The sequence below is a fragment of the Cavia porcellus genome, unplaced genomic scaffold (assembly GCF_034190915.1).
Source record: "Cavia porcellus strain 051 isolate PalLab524CR breed Dunkin Hartley unplaced genomic scaffold, mCavPor4.1 scaffold_9, whole genome shotgun sequence".
NCBI classification, from domain to species: domain Eukaryota; kingdom Metazoa; phylum Chordata; class Mammalia; order Rodentia; family Caviidae; genus Cavia; species Cavia porcellus.
In genome coordinates, this window is record NW_026947492.1 from 24,092,396 (window position 1) to 24,112,287 (window position 19,892).

Consider the following 19,892-nt stretch of genomic DNA (forward strand, 5'->3'; position numbering starts at 1 on the left):
CCAAGTAACACGGTGGTTCTCTCGTCAGTGATGCTTTCCAGTAGTTTGCTGTGGATCTTAACTTCTGGATTGCTTATGAGATATGTCAGGCATGATTTTTAAATAAAAATGCCTCTCACTCACATTTTAGAGAAATTCTAAGACAGGAATTTGAAAGAAGCCATTTTCTTTCTTAATCTCCTTTTGTGCTATTTTGTTTTTTATTGTTTTCCTTTCTGCTAGACACTCCGCCGGAGTTGTTCCACCCAGTGAAGAAAGGTTGGTTTGTCAAAGCCCTCCATCCCCTCACCTCCCGTGTGTCGGCGGTCTCACTCTCCGTGTCATGCCATCGCCTGACTCCCACCTCACCCCTCCAGCCATGGCTGTGCTGGGCACAGGTGCCCCGGCTGTCCGGACACCTGGAGCTTTCTTTCTAGCTGTCCAGAAAATGCACAGTAACTTTCATAGATGCTTTGCTAAATCCTTCTTGGATTTAGGAAACTTACACAATTTGTTTGTGACTTGCTGGCGTGTAGAATAACAGTGTGTGACAGTCAGGGTGCATCTTTTGCCTCTGGTCATCGTTCTCTCTAATTTTCCCACTTACCTTCTTCCCCTTTCTTTCTAGCTGTCTCTGCTGTGTGTGTGCCACTTGTCCGTGTTCCCCGAGTTGTAGCAAACTTGAGAAGCTGATGATGAGACAGGTAGCAACAAGTGAAGGCTTGGTATAGCAAGTCCCCAACTTTCAAAGATGGTGCACAGCGTGGAAAGCACAGTCCTGAGTCCCTGTGTGAGGTTCACTGAACCTACTGAATTTACGGTTGGGGAGGGATTCTCGGCTCAGCTTTATGGATGAGTCTGTTGAACAACCCTCTGCAGCTGCGTGACGTGTCCAGTCTGCATTTCTGGGGGGACACTGTCCTTGAAGCCCATGTGGTTTCTGTCACCTGAATGGCAGGGTCAGCTGCTGACCCCTAGCCATGTGGACAGTCCCCTCTCGAGTCTGAGCTGTGGAGCCCAAGCTCTTCCTGTCCTCAGTGTGTGTTAGGGGCTTACTCTTGGCTTTGGAGACTGACTATGGACAGGCCAGGCAGTTTCCCCGACACGGAACTGGGGTTTCCGTCTGTGCCACTGCTCACCTCAGAGTGTGGAGGTGCTGAGTGCGCCTCACCTCAGACACCATGGTGCTGCCATTCCTCTCAGCAGCACGTCTGGTGCCTACACACAAGAATGAGACTGCTCGAAATTAACTTGGCTTTTCCTTTTGTAAACTGTTGCGGAGTCGGGACAAGCTTAACCATTAACTTGTGGTCTCTTTAAGTTGCTTATTATGCATTTTTATAAGCCAAATGGTTTCTGTGGTTTTGTTTTGTTTTGTTTTGTTTTTTTGAGACAGGGTCTTGCTGTGTAGCACAGGCTGTCCTTGGACTCCCAGCAGTTCTCCTGCCTCAGCTTCCTGAGTGGTGGGGCTATAGTTGAGCGCCACCATACCTGCTGCTAAATGGTTTGGATATTGACCAAAAAAACCAGTAAGAGCTTGGTGTGCTGGTTCGCACCTGTGATGCCTATGATCCCAGACTCAGGAGCTGAGGAAGGAGGGTCACCTCAAGTTGCCAGCCTGGGCCACTAGTGAGATCAGACCCTGTCTTAGAAAACAAAGAAAAAGGTTTATTCTACCAGAAAAGGAGGATTAAAATATCTGTATTGGTAACAGGCCTTTGAGTGACTTGGTTCGTGCCACATCAGCTTCTAAGTAGGATATTGTCCTTAGGACCTCTAAAATTCTGACAAAAAGAAAATACGGAAGGAACATAGAATTAGAACTTACTGGATTTGCTCATAGCAGCATCCTTGCTGTGGCAACACTTCCAGAGTCGTCTTTCTCAGAAGCAGGAGTGCAGTGCTGCTGTTTTCACTGGCATTTTAAGGCTGCAAAAACCAACTCTGACTTGACTTAATCAAGTCATTCAAGTCTTTTTCAAATGAAAGGCTTAGAAAAAATCACATTTGCTGTGTGACGATGTGTCAGTGAAGCAGCCTGAGCCGCTGCCTGGGCTGAGAATCGTTCCTATTGCCCCATAGTGAGGAGTGGGCTGGATGTGACCTGGACGGCTCTGCCAGACGGGTCCTGCAGTCCCTGCTGCTTCTGATGAGCTCGGACAGCAGTGCTGTGTGGAAACTCATTTAGGGTGTGCATGCAGGTCGTTAGCTTAGCATGCTGTGTATGCCGTCAGCTTGGTCTGCCTGTTTATGACAGGTCTCAAGCACAGATGTGTGGCCTGCATATGTTACTGCAGAGAAGCTCAGGGTAGCTAGAAGTCACATCCTCAGGAGCTGAGAACACAAGGGATTGTCTCTGCGGGGTTCAGCCTCCCCCATATTTGGATGCTGTCAGTCCAAGTGCAGTGCAGATAGCTCTGGTCTGATCTCGGAAAGAGGGGAGCTGATCTTCTTCCTGAGGAAGAGGGAAAGGAGCCTTCTGTCCTGGCGTTAGGATTGGCCCTGCTGATGAAACGCTTTGTCCTGTTTTTGCTGTACTAACCCATGAGGGCGCGCCTGTCTGCGATCTGCTCAGTGCTATACCTGCAGCCCAGTGGGAGATGCAGAAGAAGGAGGCTGAGAATTGTAAACTAATTATAAGAGCTTCAGACTGAGGGCCTCCCATGAAGAAGTGAAGCTCTGACAGGGAAAATAGGGCTTGAGGACAGGGAGTATAGTATTCACAGAAAGAGTGAACTCAAGCTCACAGCTAACAGGCAGATCTGTGCTGGGTGACACCAGAGGACCCAGGTGCCCAGCAAGGCGACCTGGGGAGGGCGCTGCGTGTTCTCCGTGTTAGAGCGCCCTTGGGCTCAGGTGCTGTCTCCCTTCCCCAGAGCATTCACTCAGAGGCATGCATCCCATTTCTCCAGGTAGGAGAAGAGCAAGCACTCCCCCACTCCATCACGCCCACCAGTCCTCCCCCAGTGCCTGTCTCATTCACCCTGGGGTAGAGCACAGTGCAGCCTCAGGCCACGGGAACACAGCGCTGTCCTGAGTTGTGGGGAGGTGCGTGGTGAGGGCTGCAGCCCTCGGCAGGAGCCTGCTGCTTCTGTGAGATCCCCAGAGGGAAGCAGCCTGGACACTCAGCTGTGATCTGTCTCCACACAGGGTCAGGAGTGGGAGAGCAGGACCGAGGACTGATTGGTGCGGAAGAGAAACTGATTAACAGTAAGAACAAAGTGGATGAAAACATGGTGAGCCCATTCTCTCTCTCACCCACTGAGGTGTCGGAGCTGGAGAGTGCCTGGTCAGCCAGCTGCTCTCCACAACTGTGTTGTAATGCCCTGTAAATCTTCCCTCTGTGACTTGGGGAGAGAGGAGTGAACGAAATCTGTCTTGTCTCCAGTAGTGCATCCTGCATCCACGGCAGACAAATATCCAGTGTAAAAAATACGGTGACCGTTTAACCGAAGTACCTTGCCTTCAAGCAGGCTCATCCCGTGTTCTTGCCACCACTTGAAGCGGTTCTGGAAGTCCTCCTCTCTATAGCTGACTTGATGTCCTGAATCACTTCAGAACTTACCCCTTTGGAGGTCATTTTGACTCTGGGAACACCCGAAAGTCACACAGTGCCAGGTCCAATGAACAAGTTGGACAAGGGTACATTATACTGTTCTACCAGCCTGCCTTTCTGTTGGGGGGCACTTGGTAGCAGAGGGCAGATCTTTTTTTTCCCCTATCACACTTCACCATGCAAAAGTGGACTTCCAGAATTTCTTTTAAAAGTAGCAAGAGCCAGGTGTGGTGGCACACGCCTGTAATTCCAGTAACCGGGAGGCTAAGACAGGAGGATTGCTGCACATTTGAGGCCAGCCTAGACTACAGAGTGAGTTTGAGGTCACTAAACTGTGCAGTGAGACTTTGTCTCAAAAGACCAAAAATAAATAAACAACCAAACAATAGCAAGAACAATTTAAGCACTCACTGTAGATTTTGATCAGCCTTGTACCTTTACAACTAAAGGTGTAAATACGTCAGAAGCCATTTTCAAATGAGCAAAAATTTAGTAACTTAAAAGTAGGATAAAGTTGGGTTCATTTCTTTGTGTTTTTGAAACAGGGCCTCACTGTGGTGTTTGAGCTGTCTTCAGTCTTATAGCAGTCCTCCTGCCTTAGCCTCTGTTGTAGTCAGGGGTTGTGCACAGAACAATTAGAATCAGGACATGGCATTTGTAATACTGTTTCATGATGGTCAACCAGAGTTAACACCAGAAACTGCAGGAAGTCTGTGCACAACACAAAAGACATAGAATGTTTAGTCAAGGGCCTAAATCCCACAGCAATGTCTCACGTGAGTCCAGATGAAAACCCAGAGCTTACAACAATGCCTCCCACGAGTCCAGCTGGAGTCCAGAGCCCACAAGAAGGACTCACGCTAGTCTCTTTTACGGATCCATGCCGGGAAGGCCCAAAGGTCAGTTGAAATCCAGAAAGTCCATGCCAGTGGGGTGAAGGAGCTGTGCTGATAGGTTGAGGGTTCTACGCTGCAGCCAAGAAGTCACACTGACAACAAAGACCTGGGCTGTCCTGAAAGGCATCACAGCCATCCTCCAACATGGAGGCCCCGAGCTCCTCTGATAACAAGCACAGTCGAGTACGTGCCAGGAAGCAGCTTGACAAGTTCATCCTGGAGACCAAGCAGCACACGTCTTCCCTCTGAAGCCAGGAAGCGATGCTCGATGTGAGGACTAGAGCTTCTTCAGGAGAACTAACAGCTCAAACAGCAATTCGTAGGAGAACCCACAACACCTCAATGCAATAGCTTCTTCTCCACATCTCTGTTTATGCTGGCAACTTTCCTCAGGTGGAACATCTACGCTCAGCGCCATGCAGATGTAATACAGCTAGTGTTAAATTGACCACCAGTTTTTAATCCATAACAGCCTCCCAAGTGTTGAGATGACAGGCATGGGCCACCACGCCTGGGTTTTTGTAGCCTAGGCTGGTCTCGCAACAAGCCCCCTACCTCAGCCTCCCGAGTGCTGGGATTACAGGCGTGAGCCACCACGCCCAGCTCTTGGATTTGGTTCTTATACTACTGACATTCATACTCTTTATATCCTTTTAGCATTTTCTATTACTGATGTTTCTGGATTAGCTTCCAGATTATATCTACATTAGCTGAATTTGGTATGTAATGTGGCTGCTTTGTGAAAACCCTATGAGACCAGCCGTGGACCCAAGGGTTTGGATGTGGATTTGGGGGAATGTGACAGAACCCATGGGCTAGGAGGGGTCCGTTTGTTTTTCATCACCAGATGGGGTAGAAAAGTAGCAGTGATGTTTATACCAGATTTCCCCTGGCCTCAGGTGCTGGTTGCTGACCTCTCTCCCATTTCAGGTTGTTGATGAGACTCTGGATGTGAAGGAGATGATCTTCAATGCCGAGAGAGTTGGAGGCCTGGAGGGGGAGCCGGTAAGTGCTGAGCTGCAGAACCTGCAGCTCTGGAAGCAGGTTCCATGTCAGGCCAAGTGTCCTCCCACCTCTGGTCCAGGGGGCAGTGAGAGGCGCCTGGCATTTCAGGTTAATATCCTGTACTTGGGAGAGAAGCCCACAAGTGTTGGCAGGATTGGGCTCTGTCCACCGATGTGTGGTTGTTACACAGCAGGGTCTCCATGCTGCTCTGGGCTTTCGGGACCTCTCATGGCCCTTGACTGGCTACCACCTCATCACCAGGTGGTTCCCGGACTGAGTCCCTGTTCACTTTATGATTTTAGGAGTCTGTGCGACCAGTGCGGGAGGACTTCAGTCTGAGCAGCAGCGCCCTGATTGGCCTGCTGGTCATCGCAGTGGCCATCGCCACGGTCATCGTTATCAGCCTGGTGATGCTGCGGAAGAGGCAGTATGGCACCATCAGCCACGGGATTGTGGAGGTGAGGGCTTCACTGGCACACAGTGTCTGCCAGGGTGGTGGGAGGGCGGGGACTGCATGAGTCCGACCTGGACGGTTGCCAACATCAATTATGCTACCAAGTGGCACTGGGGAGCCAGCCTTAGCAGGATTCCACCACGCCTGCTGCGAGGGGCTGCCCTTGCCTTTGAGCACTTGTCTGGGTTTTGACTGAGTATCAGGCAGTCCTAGAGATGCTCTATGCTTTGGAGAATGAAATTGGTTTTCTCAGAGTGTGCCTAGTGTTTTCTTTTTTCAGCCATGTCAGATATTTAAGAACAAAATGAGGCTGGGTGCAATAGTACACACCTGTAATCCCAGCACTTGGGAGACTGAGGCAGGAGGATCACTGTAACTTCAAGGCCAGCCTAACTTATAGTGAGACCTTGTCTTTTTTTTAAAAAAAGAAGTGAAGAAATGAAGGACTGCTGGTGCTCTTTGTGGTGATGCTGCAGACACAGCTGGGTCCTTTCTTACGCTAAGCCAGCAGATGTTCCGCCACTGACCTGTATACCACAGTCCAGCTCCTCTAGGGGGAGGGATCGGAAGAGAAGCAGGAGGTATACTAGGAGCACAGCTCCCATAGCTCAGCAGGGGAGCACTTGCCCAGCACCCCTGGGCTGTGGGGTGTGAATCCTGGTGCTGCACATGTTTGTTTGTTTGTTTTGTCTTTTTTCTTTTTATCGGTACCAGGGATTGAACTCACGACTGCCTGCTTGCAAGGCAGGCGCTTATGCCGCTGAGCTAAATCCCCAGCCCCACATGTTTTAAAAATTACAAAAAGCAACAGGAAACACACAAAGAGCCCAAGTATTTGGGGGAGATGAAGGAAAATGGTTAGGGCAGTGATGGGGAACCTACAGCTCGAGTGCCCCCGATGGCTGGTGGAGTCTTTTGAATACAATCAGAATCGGCATGTGCCCCGGAAGATTAGCCTGGGGCCTGTTTAGTGTTTTTGTTATAGCTGCTCCTAGAGACCATTCAGCTGTGGCATTTCAGAGCTACAGAGGGCCAGAGTCCATCCGGCCCTGCTTCTTATGTCATCACTAATGTGACACTTCCAGTCTCCCTGGGCAGGGACCTGAGCGGAGACTTCGCCTGGCGCTGTGAATCAAGCTTTCAGAACTCTAGTTTCAGAAGGAAGCCTTCTTCCTGGGCTCTTCCCTTTCCTTCTCTACATCCTCGCCACCAGCTCTCACTGAGGACATGTTTACAGTGTGTGATTACACTGTGGGGCGTGGACTCACATGCGGGACACACTGTAGTTCTTTTTCATCCCCTTCCTCTGCCTCATGTATCTGTCCTGTGAGAGGAGGACTCTGTGCTGCTTTCAGTCCCTCGGGCAGTGCAGCAGGGTCTCCTGACTCCCTGGGGCGCCTGCTACAGCCCCTATGACAAGCGCAGTCTTTGTGCTTGCAGGTTGACCCCATGCTCACCCCCGAAGAGCGCCACCTGAACAAGATGCAGAACCATGGCTATGAAAACCCCACGTACAAGTACCTGGAGCAGATGCAGATCTGAGCGGTGGAGGCAGGCGGCACTCGGCAGAAGCTGGTGCGGGCAGGCAGAAGAGCCCCACGTCCTGGATTGACTGCCGCCTGCCAGGGCCACCGCCGGGAGGTCTCATTGTACATCCTGACGTGTTGGCTCCTGAAGACTCTAAAGTACTACTGTAGAATTGCAATTTCCATTCTTCCAAATGGGTGAAAAATGTTAATATAACAATATATGATATATAAACCTAAGTGAAAAATGATCTATTGCAAATATCTGAAGGATGTAGTTTTCTTTTTTAAATTAATCAGAAATCCCACTTCTATTGTATTGTTTCACACATGCTCTATATAAATGGAAAATGTTGATTTTTTAATGATAGATTGTATATGCAGGCTGTTCCAGTTACATTGTATAAATCAACTCTAGGCTCATCCACTGTTCTAGTTTTTATTTAAAAAAAAAAGTAACAAACAGTATTCCCTTTTTAAACTTTGAGAAAGTTGTTGAGAAACAAGCAGAACTGAAAGTGACCACTGCCGCACAGCGCTACCCTGGCCTAGTGGTGTGCGGAGCTTGCCGTGCCCGTGCTGGGCCTGTTGCCGAGACGGGCCAGGGTGTCCTGTGTTCTCCCATCTCTCAGCGAGCTTGACGCATACACACGAGGGTGTCCACCGCTGTTGTCCTAGAAATCCAGTTCTTCCACAGCACCCAGCCTGTAGCGTGTATGTGTGTGTGTGTGTATATGTGTGATGTTCCTCACTCACCGTGGCGTTTCACGCTCCACTTCCCCTCCGAAGTGCATCCAAAGCTTAGTGTCTCCCTCTGGGCCTGCCGCTGCTGCCCCCTGCGCCCTCCACCTCCCCCACTGGCCTCTGCTGTCCGCCCGGGGAAGACCACACTAAGTAGGCAGCTGAGGGCCTGGCGGGAGCCGGGGCTGTGGCTAGAGAGGGGGCATTCTGCTGCCCACGAAGCTGGGTCTGCAGACACTTGTGGAAAGCTGGAAGGGTTTTGTTTGCTTCACACGAGTCTCTGTAATGCTTGTATTGTTGATGTTGTTGCTCACAGCTTTCTGTTTTCTAACCCTAAGGTTCTGATAACCAGTGGTGTTACTTTGCTTTGTTTTTCTAATTTTCTGTAGCTGTTTTTTTTTTTTTTTTTTTTTCGTTTTCCTCCCCTTTGACCTTATCCATGTCTCTTCCCACTATGCACAGGTTAAACTTCACCTGCAGACTTGTTAATAATGATCTGTGGAGAATGTACAGTTTAAACACATAAATAAACACTTTAACCCACCAAGACTCCTTGTTCTGTTGGCTTTGACCCGTGGGATCCTCCTGCCTGTCCTGCCTTCAGGGACAACCATCCAGGAGGATCCTGGGTGTGGCAGCCCCATTAGGTCCTCCCCTCAAGTTCATATTCCCTTTCCCATCAGGAAACAAGGCTGTCTAGGGTGTTCGTCCTGGGAAATTGGAAGCCCATTGCTCAGCAGATAGGAGACTTCCCAATGTTCGTGCGAACAGGAGAGCCGCAGCTGAACTTGAGAAACGTCCGTGGCCTCCACCCCCTGGTTGCTTAAATAACCAGCCACTGGGAGCCCATCTTCTCCTTGAAGGGCGTTGTGTGTGAGTGAGTGAGTTACTGCGTGCAGGGCTTCACCTGTAAGGATTTGCATGAAGCCCTTTTTCTTATTACCATGGTTTTGCAATACTGGGGATTCATTTCAGAATAAAGACTTGGATGCAAGGCAGGTGCTTCCACTGAGCTGCATTCCCTGTCCTCATTGATTTTAAGACAGGGTCTCTAAATCACCCAGGCTGGCCTGAGCTCAGGATCCTCCTCATTGTGCCCTGCTTACTAAGTTGCTTTTTGTTTGTTTTTGCAGCACTTAGAAGTTGAACCTAGACCTTTGCAATAAACTACATCCCCAGCCCTCTCTGAAAGATACTTTTTATTTTTGAGACAGGGCCTCAGTCACTGAGTTGCTGTGTACCTCCTGCCTCAGCCTCTCAAAGCGCTGGGATTACAGGCCTGTGGCACTGTGCCCTGCACGCTCTGTAATGTTCAGCTACTCTAAGAGAGTAAATTCAGGGGCTGATCTTGGCAGTCTTCACCCTCTTTCCAGTGGTACTTTTAAACTTGGAGCAGTCGCTGAGGCCACTTCACTTAGGCCTGCAGGTCGTGTTACACATGCACCTGTGCGAGGGTCTGTTGGAGCTGGGGAAGGGGAGGAGGGTTTCCCAAGCTGTGAGCTGGAGCCGTGCTGGTTCTTCACCTCCCCATCTGCCGCCCTCTCCTTTTGCCCGCTTGAAGCTGCTACTGAGAAAGTCAAGAAGAAGCTTTTTAAGGCCAGAGTGCCATAGAAAACAGTCACTTGGCTGACAGTCCTTTGGGAAAGTGTTCACAGGCTGACTGCAGGTGTAGCAGACCTGCCTGGGCTTCTGCCACGTCAGCCTCTAGCGGACTTCCTCCCTCTGTCCTAGACAGTGGCAGCCCTGTCCCCACACCACCTCAGCTCAGGACCAGGGCCTGGGCCCTGCACTCCTCTGGGTGATGGGCTGGAGGAGTTTGGTTTCCACTTAGTCCTTGTTATGCTGCTGGAGTTGGGGGTAGGTGAGAGTGGGAGACTGAGCACCCGAGGCCCTGGGATGGCTCCTTGATTGGGTCTGCCTTACACTCAGTGGATAGGGATTCAGCTAGTAGAATTCTTATACTGTTAAAGCAGATGTTTACATATGGCAACCATATAAAGATTTCATTTTTAATTTTTTGAGAGCTTCAGACTGGCCTTCAATGCATTTTTGTAGCTCAGAACTCCCAGCAGTCCTCCTGCCTCAACCTTCTGAGTGCTGGGATACAAGCAAACACTACCATATCTACCTAGAGAATAAATGTACGGAAACATCCAGGGAAGGGGCAGGCAGGCGCTGTGGTTGCCTCTCCTTGGGCTGACTGCCTTCTGCTCCTTGGTGGCAGGCCCCCTCCTGGGAGAAACCGACTCCTGGTTTCTGCTCTGTGGCTCAGCCTTGACCTGGGCAATGTGGCCCTGCCCTCCTACCTGCCGAGCAAAGGTCCCTCCTGTCTGCCTGCCTGTGCAAATCAGAGCCAGCCCAGGTATCGTCCATCAGCTCTGATTTCAGTTGCTGTGACAACTGATACTCAACTGTCAGACTCAAATTACGATGCAAGGAGTCTCTTTAGGATTTGGGGCCCCGTGAGCCTCCTCTCTGGAGCACAGTCCTCCCCCTGGGTGGGAGTGTCATGCAAACAAAACCCATGCATGCAAACAAAACCCATGGAACCTGACGGTAGGGCACATGCAGTGAGCAGAGGAGTCCAAAGCTGTGGGTGCTGGGCCCTTTTACCCCGTGACAACAGAGCCCAATGTGTGGCCTCCTTACCTCTGCAGTGAGAGATCAGCTTGGCTTGTCTCTTCTGTCCCCTGGGAGTAGTTGGCTTTGCAGGCCTCAGTCACAGGCTGCTGGGCCCCTCTGCACACAGGAGTGAGTGCTATCAAAGTTTTCTTCTCTAATCTTCATGTTTTTATTTTAAAATGTTTTTATTTGTACATGTGTGTAGTCCATATGATCACAGTCACTGTGTGGAGTTGGCACCTGGACATTGTCCATTTTAAAAAAATTTTTTTTAAATCCCTTTAATGTCATGGATTAAAAAAAACAACAAAATTTCAAAATATATCAGTTGAGCCAACAGTCACGCCCCTCACTCTCACCCCCAAATCATTCACCCAGTGCACAAGACATCTGCATTCAACTATCCGAATAATCCCAGCACAGATCTTTCTCTTTACTGACTCAGACAAGTCAGTAGTAAAACTATCTTAACTATTATTTTTACATACATGCACATAGAGGAATAAGGGTGTAAAGCGGGGAGAAGCTTCTCACATTAATGAAACAATGCGACATCATGCATCTTAACTGTTTTTACTGCCCCTCACCCCCTTCCTACACCTTCCCTCCATCTCTCAGTCCCCTTCTTGTTTGCAAAGGACCCATGGGTGGGCCAGGCTTCCGGAGGAGTCTGCTGGAGCTCTGTAGCCTAGGAAGACAAGCTCTAGTTGAATCTAAAGTTTCGAAGTCAGTGTCTCTGACTAGAGCACACTACCAACACTTTTCCAAGATAGCATGTGTAAACTTTCTACTGTTACTTAAGTTCCTGGTTTTATTAGTACACATTTGTAGTACAGTGGGTAATGATCACATTCATCATGGGCACTGATGAGTCTTAATTCCTTTTACATCCTCTTCTCCCCGCTTTACACCCTTAGTGATTTTTAAAATTCTATACGTGTGCTAATTATAAATACAAACCTAGAAAGCATAAAAAAGTGAAATAATTTTTCCAGGTTTTTTAAGGGTGTAAAGTCTTGGCTCCCCAGCGTGTTGCCAGTTTTAGTGCAGGCGGAGTTGGATACTCCAGTCTCTTCCTCTACCTGGGATGCTCCCTGCCCTGGTCATTGTGATGGTTCTGAGCAGCACTGGGTGGGCCCCACCAGCAGTCAGTGTCTGATTTGTGCTCAGGGTGGGAGCACAGATGAGATAAGGTGTCCTCACTTTGAGAGTTCATGCTGCCAGCATCACTTAGCACTGCTAATACTGATATTGGTCACCTGGCTGGGGCAGAGGTGTCAGATCACCCACTTCTCCCAGCACATCCCCTCTCCTGTGTCCACTGTGTGCAGCCCTCTGCTTATAGAACAGAGTTAAACCCTCCTTGATCTTGCTGAATTAATGTTTTGGTTTCCTTCTTCCTCAGCATCCCAAGTGCTGGGATGCTCCTCCGAAAGCCATTCAGACACAACAAGTGCTGGGATTCTAGGCTTGTACCACCATCCCCATGTCTTACTGTTTTTAAAATTGCATTTTGACACTTTGATAATAGAGCAATTAAACTGGGTTTGGTGGTGCACGCCTATAATCCCAGTACTCTGGGAGGCTAGGGCAGGGATCCAAAGTTCAACCCTGGGCAGTTTAGTGATTTAGCAAGACCTTGTCTTGAGATTAAAGGTAAAAGAGATTCGTATGAAAGCCCTGGGGCCCGTCCTCAGTACTGAAGAAACCAGCATGCTGTCTGGCTCTTAGGTCAGTTGGTCGTGTGCCATCCTCAAGGGCTATCAAAGCTGAGAGTCCCCGATTTTATGCACGTCAGAGCGGACCGCATGTCAGAGCAGACCAAGCGCATGCACAGTTTAGGAGCTGCAGTGGACATTGTGGTGTTTACATTTAAAGATACAGCAGAGCACAGCATTCCCTTAGTTAGGTGCCTCTGAATCCTTCCTGTTCCTTTGAACGCCTTCTGGAAGCAGTGTCATGAGTGCTGCCTTGTGTCCTGAATGGATTCAAAACATTCCCTTTGGTGGTCACTTTGACACGGTCCTTTGAGCTGGCCCTGCTCCCTCCATGCAGTTTTCCTCCGACAATCCACGTTCCTGGTTTCTCTAAACTTCTGGGGCCCCCACTGCCCTTGCAGCTTCACACAGTGCCACATGCCACACCCTTGGGTATACCGCCTGGCCTCCGGGCCTTCTGCTGAAATCTGGGCAGAAGCCACCGTGGCCTGTGTGGTGAGTGGAAGTGAGGCCATCGGTGCAGACCCTAGGAGGTGGCACTGGGCTGCAGGGTCCGAATTAATAGACACAAGCCCCGTGACCCTGTGACAACTGCTCTGACACCTGGGGCACTGCCAGGGCACGGCAGGCAGGCAGCGTACCCCAGGGGCAACATGGCACCGAGAGCTGATACCAGTCCTGCATGGGAAGGGACAGTGAGACTCAATGCTGTATTCTACGACTCAGAATGGTGTGCAATTTAAAACTTACAAATTGTTCACTTCTGGAACTTTCCATTTACTATTTTTGGACTATAGTCAGCCAAAGAATGTGGGGTTTTATTTAGTTGTTATTTATTTGGTCTTTTTTGAGGCAAGGCTTCACTATATGGTTCAAGGCAGCTTTGTACTCAGTTTGTAGCCCAGACTGTCCTCAAACTTGCAGTGATCCTCCTGCCTCAGCCTCTCAAGTGCTGGCATTACAGGTGTGCACCGTTGCACCTGGCTAACCAAAAGTAACTGACATCTCAGAAAGTAAAACTGGATAGAGACTGCTGTAAAGACAAACCTATGGTCTTTTTTTTTTTCTTTTTTATCAGTACCAGGGATCGAACTCATGACCACGCACTTGCAAGGCAGGTGCTTATGCCGCTGAGCTAAATCCCCAGCCCCAAAACCTATGGTCTTGATAGTTTGAACTTTTTTTTTCTTTTGAGGCAAGATCTATGTAGAGCAGGCTGGCCTCAAACTCACTATGTAGTTCAATCTGGCCTTGAACTCATGGCAATTCTCCTGCCTCAGCCTCCTGAGTGCTGGGATTACAGGCATGTGCCCTCACAGTTGGTGATAATTTGAACTTTTGAGGGTCAGCCCCTTATCATATTAGACGTTAACTCTTCACCTGAGCACTGAGCTCAGCTACCAGTGAGTGAGTCACTGACTGAGGTTGTAACAAAACTCACATGAACCTATATGGGGTTGAGGGTCAGGGAGGAGACCGGGCCATAGCTGCCCAGATTATGTGAAAGGGGGCAGGTGTGGTGTACAGGTGGGGTGGACAGGCCAGGGAGGTCAAGGGACGACAGAACGTCTGATAAGCAGCCCAGATGAAGGGCATTTGCAGAGATTCCCTCCCAGTAACATTCCAGCTGTGAAAACACCTGAGGAGACCAGAGGAGAGGGCTGTTTTGGTTCCTGGGTTCGGGCTGTGGTCACTTGGGCCTGTGGTGCACAGAACAGCAAGGTGGGAGGACACAACAGGTGAGACCTACTCAGCAGCTGGGCAGCAGACAGACAAGAAGGGACTGGGGTCCAGATACCTCAGCAGAGCCGGCTCCAGGGACTCAGTTCTCTGCTTCAGTGGGCCTTGCCCTTGGAGTTCCACCACCTCGTCCCCCTAGTGCCACAGGTGAACACTAAGCTTTTAAAGCCTCTTGAGGGATGTGCAAGGTCCCAGTGACATAGTCTGGTGTGGTGGCCCACACCAGTACTCAGGACACTGAGGCAGGAGGCATGCAGTGAGTTTGAGGCCAGCCTGGCTACACAATGAGATTCAGTCCCCACCCCCAAAGACAGCAACTATAGCAACAGAGGCTAGCGAGGCCCTGTCACAAAAAAAAAAAAAAAAAGAAAAAGAGGGGTTGGGTCAAAGGACTGGAGAGTTGATTTAAAGAGGTGCCTGGGGCTGCTCAGCTGTTCTGAACTTGTCTGGTAAGTGTGAGGTTGTGAGTTCAATCTCTGGGACCAAATTAAAAAACAGGCTCCCAGTGCCCAACGAAGGCACTGTTTTGAACATCAGTAAGAGTTAAAATAGCCACAGATAAAAACGTAACAAGCGTGCTTCAGTCCCGAAGTTCTTAGTACTACGAAAGCGAGCAGAAATCTACTGGACCCCTGCAGTTTGGATACCTGAAATGTGCCCTGTAGGCCCGGGTGAAAGGCTGGGCTTGGCCTTGGCACTACAGGGGGAACTGGCAGAAGTCCGAGAGTGAGGCTTCCTGTCCTGGAACAGGAGGGCGTGGTGTGGTCCTGGTCTGCTTTTCTCTTACCCCTGGCCTTGAGGGAGCAGATTCCCTTCACCAGGAGCCCCTGCCGGGATGCTCCGCCTGAGACAGGCCCAAGGCCAGGCAGCCCATTGAGCGCACGCCGAAGCCTCTGAGACCAAGAACTGACCAGAACCTTGGCTTTGCAAAGTCTGTTTGCTTGATTATTTCATGTCCCACTCCTCTGTAAGATGTTAGGGTGTTAAGTATGTAGAACTCGCTAAATGAAAGACTTTCCTTAACTAACGGTACCACTGGTCAGGGGTTGTAGTCAGGGACTGCAAGGCAACCAAACCAATGGGAAGAAATTCCGCTTTCTAGAAGTGTTCCAATGAGTGAACGAACAAGGAATAATACATTGTACTATTACTGTTCTCATTCCCTAACAAATTGAGAATTTGGGGACAAAGCTCACAATATGAAACAAGTTGACCTGTTTCTTCTGTTCAAAAACATGCTACCCTCTGTGAAGCTATTTCTCTCCTCAAGGAAATCTGATGGAGGCTTAAGACACAATTTTCAGAGGATACAAAACACTGGTGAGCTCCCCAAGACTGCTGGGAGAGTCCAGTTAGCAAAACCCTAACTGCTGGAGTGTCCAGTAAACACACTGTAAAGGGAGGAGAGCAAAAAGGAAGTGAGGCACCAGTGGTAAAATAACTAAAAGCCATTCAGACACAACAAGCAAGAGTCATGGGAGGGCTCAGGGGTACACATTTGCCTGGCATTTCTGCGCTCTAGGTTCAACCTCCAGGAGAAAAACACACAAATTTACCAAGGTACAAGTTAGTACATACAGATGTAGGCCTGGGTGATAAAAGTATATTTAAGAAAAAACCAAGAAAGAATTAACACAGAAGTTAGGATAGTTTCTCTTAGTGGAGACAGGAGTAGCTATTGCTTTGGGGACAGGGCAGGATTGGCAAGGTTCCACAGGCCAAGTATCTCTAACCCAAAGTCTAATGAAACTTTCTGACGTAGCAGGTGGAAAATTCTACATGTGGAATGGCATCTTAGTTCTTTCCTTGTAGCTGGTACATAACACTGATGCCCACAGCTTACAGAAGGAGGGGTTTATTTTGGCTCATGTTGTAGAGGCTTCTGCCCCTGCATGGTCAGCCAGCTTTCAAGGGCCGAAGCTCAGCGCAAGGGTCTAATGAGAGAAAGCTGCTCACCTAGGGTGCAGGAAGCCACGCGTGGGCCGTGCCTCTTCTGCAAATCCAGATGGAGAGAAGTGCCAACCTGACTGTTCCTGGGAGCCGTGAACAGAGTGAGCGCATCCTCTGTGTAGGCCTGAGGGAGAAGTGTGAGCTTGTATCACTTTGTTAAACACATTTGGCTTCCTCTTCACAAAATGCTGATCTGCTTTTGTTCCTACCTTGTGAGTGAGTAGCCCAGGCTACTGACCTTTAGCTTCAGGGGCAGACATCACATATTCTGGCCTGCAGCAACATTGTGACCCTCACAAAGCAGAACATTTGATTTTCCTTCCAGTGCAGCAGGGAAACTGGGGTACCCTAAAGCCTGGTGCACCGGGCTAAAAGGTGCTTGGAGGTTTTGGGGAGAAGAGATTGTCTTTGTCTGCAGACGTTTTCACAGACACATGTTTTAGCTGAACTTGTATGTCACCAGGAGGAGGACACAAAGAGGTGGTGGTGAGATGCTGTCCTCAAGCAGGGGCTGCACTGGGAAAGTGATCACCATAATAATCCTAAACCACTACTGCTCAGAAAATGTATTGCTCTCAGCACCAAAAAGCACCTTCCATTAGAAGCCCTAGAGATGTTGAACACAAAAGCAGATATGCTGATGTTTGTGACAAAAGTGCCTTCCGTTCAGTTGAAAGCTCCTCCAACCCTCTTGCCATTTGTAGACTTTTCCTCCTCAAAGGAGAGTGTGTGGTCCACTCCTCTGGGCTGGCTCCTGGGTCTCTCTGCCTTGGAAGGTCACAGAGCTCTGGTGATATAAACTTGGGCTCTCTCTGCACGTGTGACCCCACCCTCTTCCAAGTCATTATTGTTTTTTTTTTTCTGATCAAATCCGTTTATTCAAAGAAAGAGTAACGAATATATAGTGTATTGGAGAAGGAGGAAGTTGGGTTCTGAGACATCAGCAGGTAATTTAGCAACAGTGGCAACATAGGGGTTATAGGGTAATTCAAATCTCCTGGGCTCATAACGCCGGCTGATTAGCATAATCCCTGAATGGGCCAAACCACAGGGACATGTGACCTAAGGAGAAACAGGCTAGGCAAGGAGAGAAGCTTAACTGCCAAATGCAAACTTAACTTCTAGAGGAGGTTAAGGTGGCTGCTGCCTGATGATATAAGGTGGCAGCCAATTACAGGGCTTCCCACAAGGTCCCTCTTTACTTTAAAATATAAGAGGCTGCATCCTTGAGGAGACTGTGCCTGTCTTGGGTCAACACTGGTTTAAGCCAGTTGGCTTGCCTGTGGCAGTGCACCTGACTCCTAGGACATGGGGGTTAGGCAGTGGGCCCCAGGGACATAGATGTCTTTCCCAGCAGGCAGAGTCTTCTTGGGAAATCCAGGGAGAGAGGAGAAATGGCAGCTTGAGAGTGAGTGTTGAGGACTGGGGATGGAGCACAGGTGGGAAGGAAGTTTGGCTAATTTTGTCATGTGTCACCCTGGTATAGAAGAGGAATGACATGGGCCTTGGACTGAAATCTGGACCTGAGCTGGATTTACTATGAAGGAATCTCAGAACTTGGCACTTTTTTTTTCCTTTTTGCAGGCAAATACCCTACCCCAGAGCAACATCCCCAGTCCTTGTGAGGCAGATGATTAGGGCATGGCCAGCTGGCTGGGCATGACCTGTCAATCATGGGGATCCAGGACACATGCTCAGAAGAATAGTTCCCATGCCCTGCCCCTGGGACCAATCAGAAAGCACTACTCTCAGTTCTTCTGGCGTGAGATCATGCAGGTTTTTAATTATTTATTTATTAATTTATTATTTATTTTTGTCTTTTTCTTTTTTATTGGTACCGGGGATCGAACTCACGACTGCCTGCTTGCAAGGCAGGCGCTTATGCCGCTGAGCTAAATCCCCAGCCCCTATTTTTGTCTTTTTGAGACAGGGTCTCAGTATGCAATTCAGGCTGGCATTGGGCTCACTTTGTAGCCCAGGCTGATCTCAAACTTGACACAATCCTGCAGCTTCACCCTCCAAATGCTGGCATTATAGGATCAAGCAGGTTCTTAGTAGGATAGACCAGACCTTATATCAGAATGGGGATGCAAAAGACAGCTACTGTGCCCCCTCTTTCTTCAGCTGTCTCCTCTCCCTCTGCAGAACATACTTCTCTTCCTATCCTTAATAAAGGTAAAACCCAGCTACTTTTTGCATGTTTCTTGACCAATTATTTGTTCAGGATAGTAAAAGCCTTGAAAGAATCTCTAGAAGGATCCCACAGCAGCCCAGAATCCCAGCAACACTGGCCATATTCTTTAGATTGCTCTTGGGCTTCTTCAGTGGCAATTTAGGAACCAAAAACACCTTACATTCAGTTTGATGAGGGTTAAGCTGCATGGTTTGCCATAATAGCATGTGGCAATCCATTTTCCTATGAGGCACATGGGGCACAGGACAGCATACAGCCATGTCACAAGAGCACATGTAGGGTGCACTTGGTACCTGACGTGACATGACAAAGCCCAGGGAAGGATTTGGGCAGGCTCCTCTCTTCCTCTGAACCACATTAAGTGCATTGCTTGTGCACTGCATCAAATGATCACATGAGTGCTTTATTTGGGAAAGACATTTATTTAGCTCTATGAGATAAAAGATGAAGTGCTCCAGCAGGTGCACACCTGTAATGCCACCATTCTTGGAGGCTGATAGGAGGAATGCAAAGACCCTGGGTTTAATGTCAGGCACCACGAAAAAGAAGAAGGAGGAGGAGGAGGAGGAGAATAAAAGAAGAAGAAGAAGAAGAAGAAGAAGAAGAAGAAGAAGAAGAAGAAGAAGAAGAAGAAGAAGAAGAGAAGGAAGAGGAGGGGGAGGAGGAGGCGGAGGAGGAAGAAGAGGAAGAAGAGGAAGAAGAGGAGGAGCAGAGCAGCAGCAGCAGCTCTAGGAGCCTGAATGACAACACAAGCCACCCCTTCCACTGTAGAGTAGCAAGTATAACTGTCCTCAGTGCCATATTGCTTATGCTTTGTTGGATCCACTTATTGTGAGACACTCACCGATTGAAGGATGCTGTGCCATTGTTAACCCAATGCAGCAAAAAATTACTTTTTGAGGGCTGGGGATTTAGGTCAGCGGCATAAACGCCTGCTTTGCAAGTAGGCAGTCCTGAATTCGATCCCTGGTACTGATAAAAAAAATATTTTTTGCTGTCTTCTCTTTGGCTTTGGGGTACTGTTTGTGCTGGAAGAGGGCAGATCCATTTTCTCATTTATTTAATTGACACAATTTATTGTGCTGGGCTCTGAAGACTCAGCTCAGTAGATGGAGAGAAATGCAAAGAACAGGTGATACATTCCATTAATAGTAATATGAACAGACTTGTTTCTAGATTAATGGGAAGGAAGAATCTCACAGCAGAGGTAATGTGTTGACCCAGGCCAGTCTAGATTATTTTTTCAGGTCAGTCTAGATTTGTAGCAATAACAAAGAACCATCAGCTCTCTGTGGCTTACCATCCCCAGAGCCACTTGCGCCACATATTTGGTCACAGCAGAAAAGGTCTCTGCTTACCGTAGCCAACTAGGGTTGTGGGCTGAGAGAGCTTTCTTTCTTTTCTTTCTTTTTTTGGACTCACTGTGTAGCACAGAGTGGCCATGAACTCACAACAATCCTCCTGCCTCAGTCCCCTGAGCAATTACAGGTGTACACCACCACACCTGAGAG

General features: G+C 48.9%; 1 protein-coding gene across 4 annotated transcripts in view; it reads left to right on the forward strand.

Annotated features, from left to right (window-relative positions):
• Positions 1-8,704, forward strand: part of Aplp2 (amyloid beta precursor like protein 2) — a 61,130-nt gene extending 52,426 nt beyond the window's left edge. For 2 of the 4 annotated variants that reach the window (XM_063256083.1, XM_063256085.1), the window contains 5 exons: positions 223-258; positions 3,130-3,215; positions 5,362-5,436; positions 5,739-5,894; positions 7,331-8,704. In XM_063256083.1, coding sequence (XP_063112153.1) covers positions 223-258; positions 3,130-3,215; positions 5,362-5,436; positions 5,739-5,894; positions 7,331-7,432 — 455 coding nt within the window. In that variant the 3' untranslated portion in view covers positions 7,433-8,704. The remainder of the gene's footprint in view (positions 1-222; positions 259-3,129; positions 3,216-5,361; positions 5,437-5,738; positions 5,895-7,330) is intronic. The other 2 variants (XM_063256084.1, XM_063256087.1) reach the window with 1 other exon arrangement.
• The last annotated feature ends 11,188 nt before the right edge of the window (positions 8,705-19,892 follow it).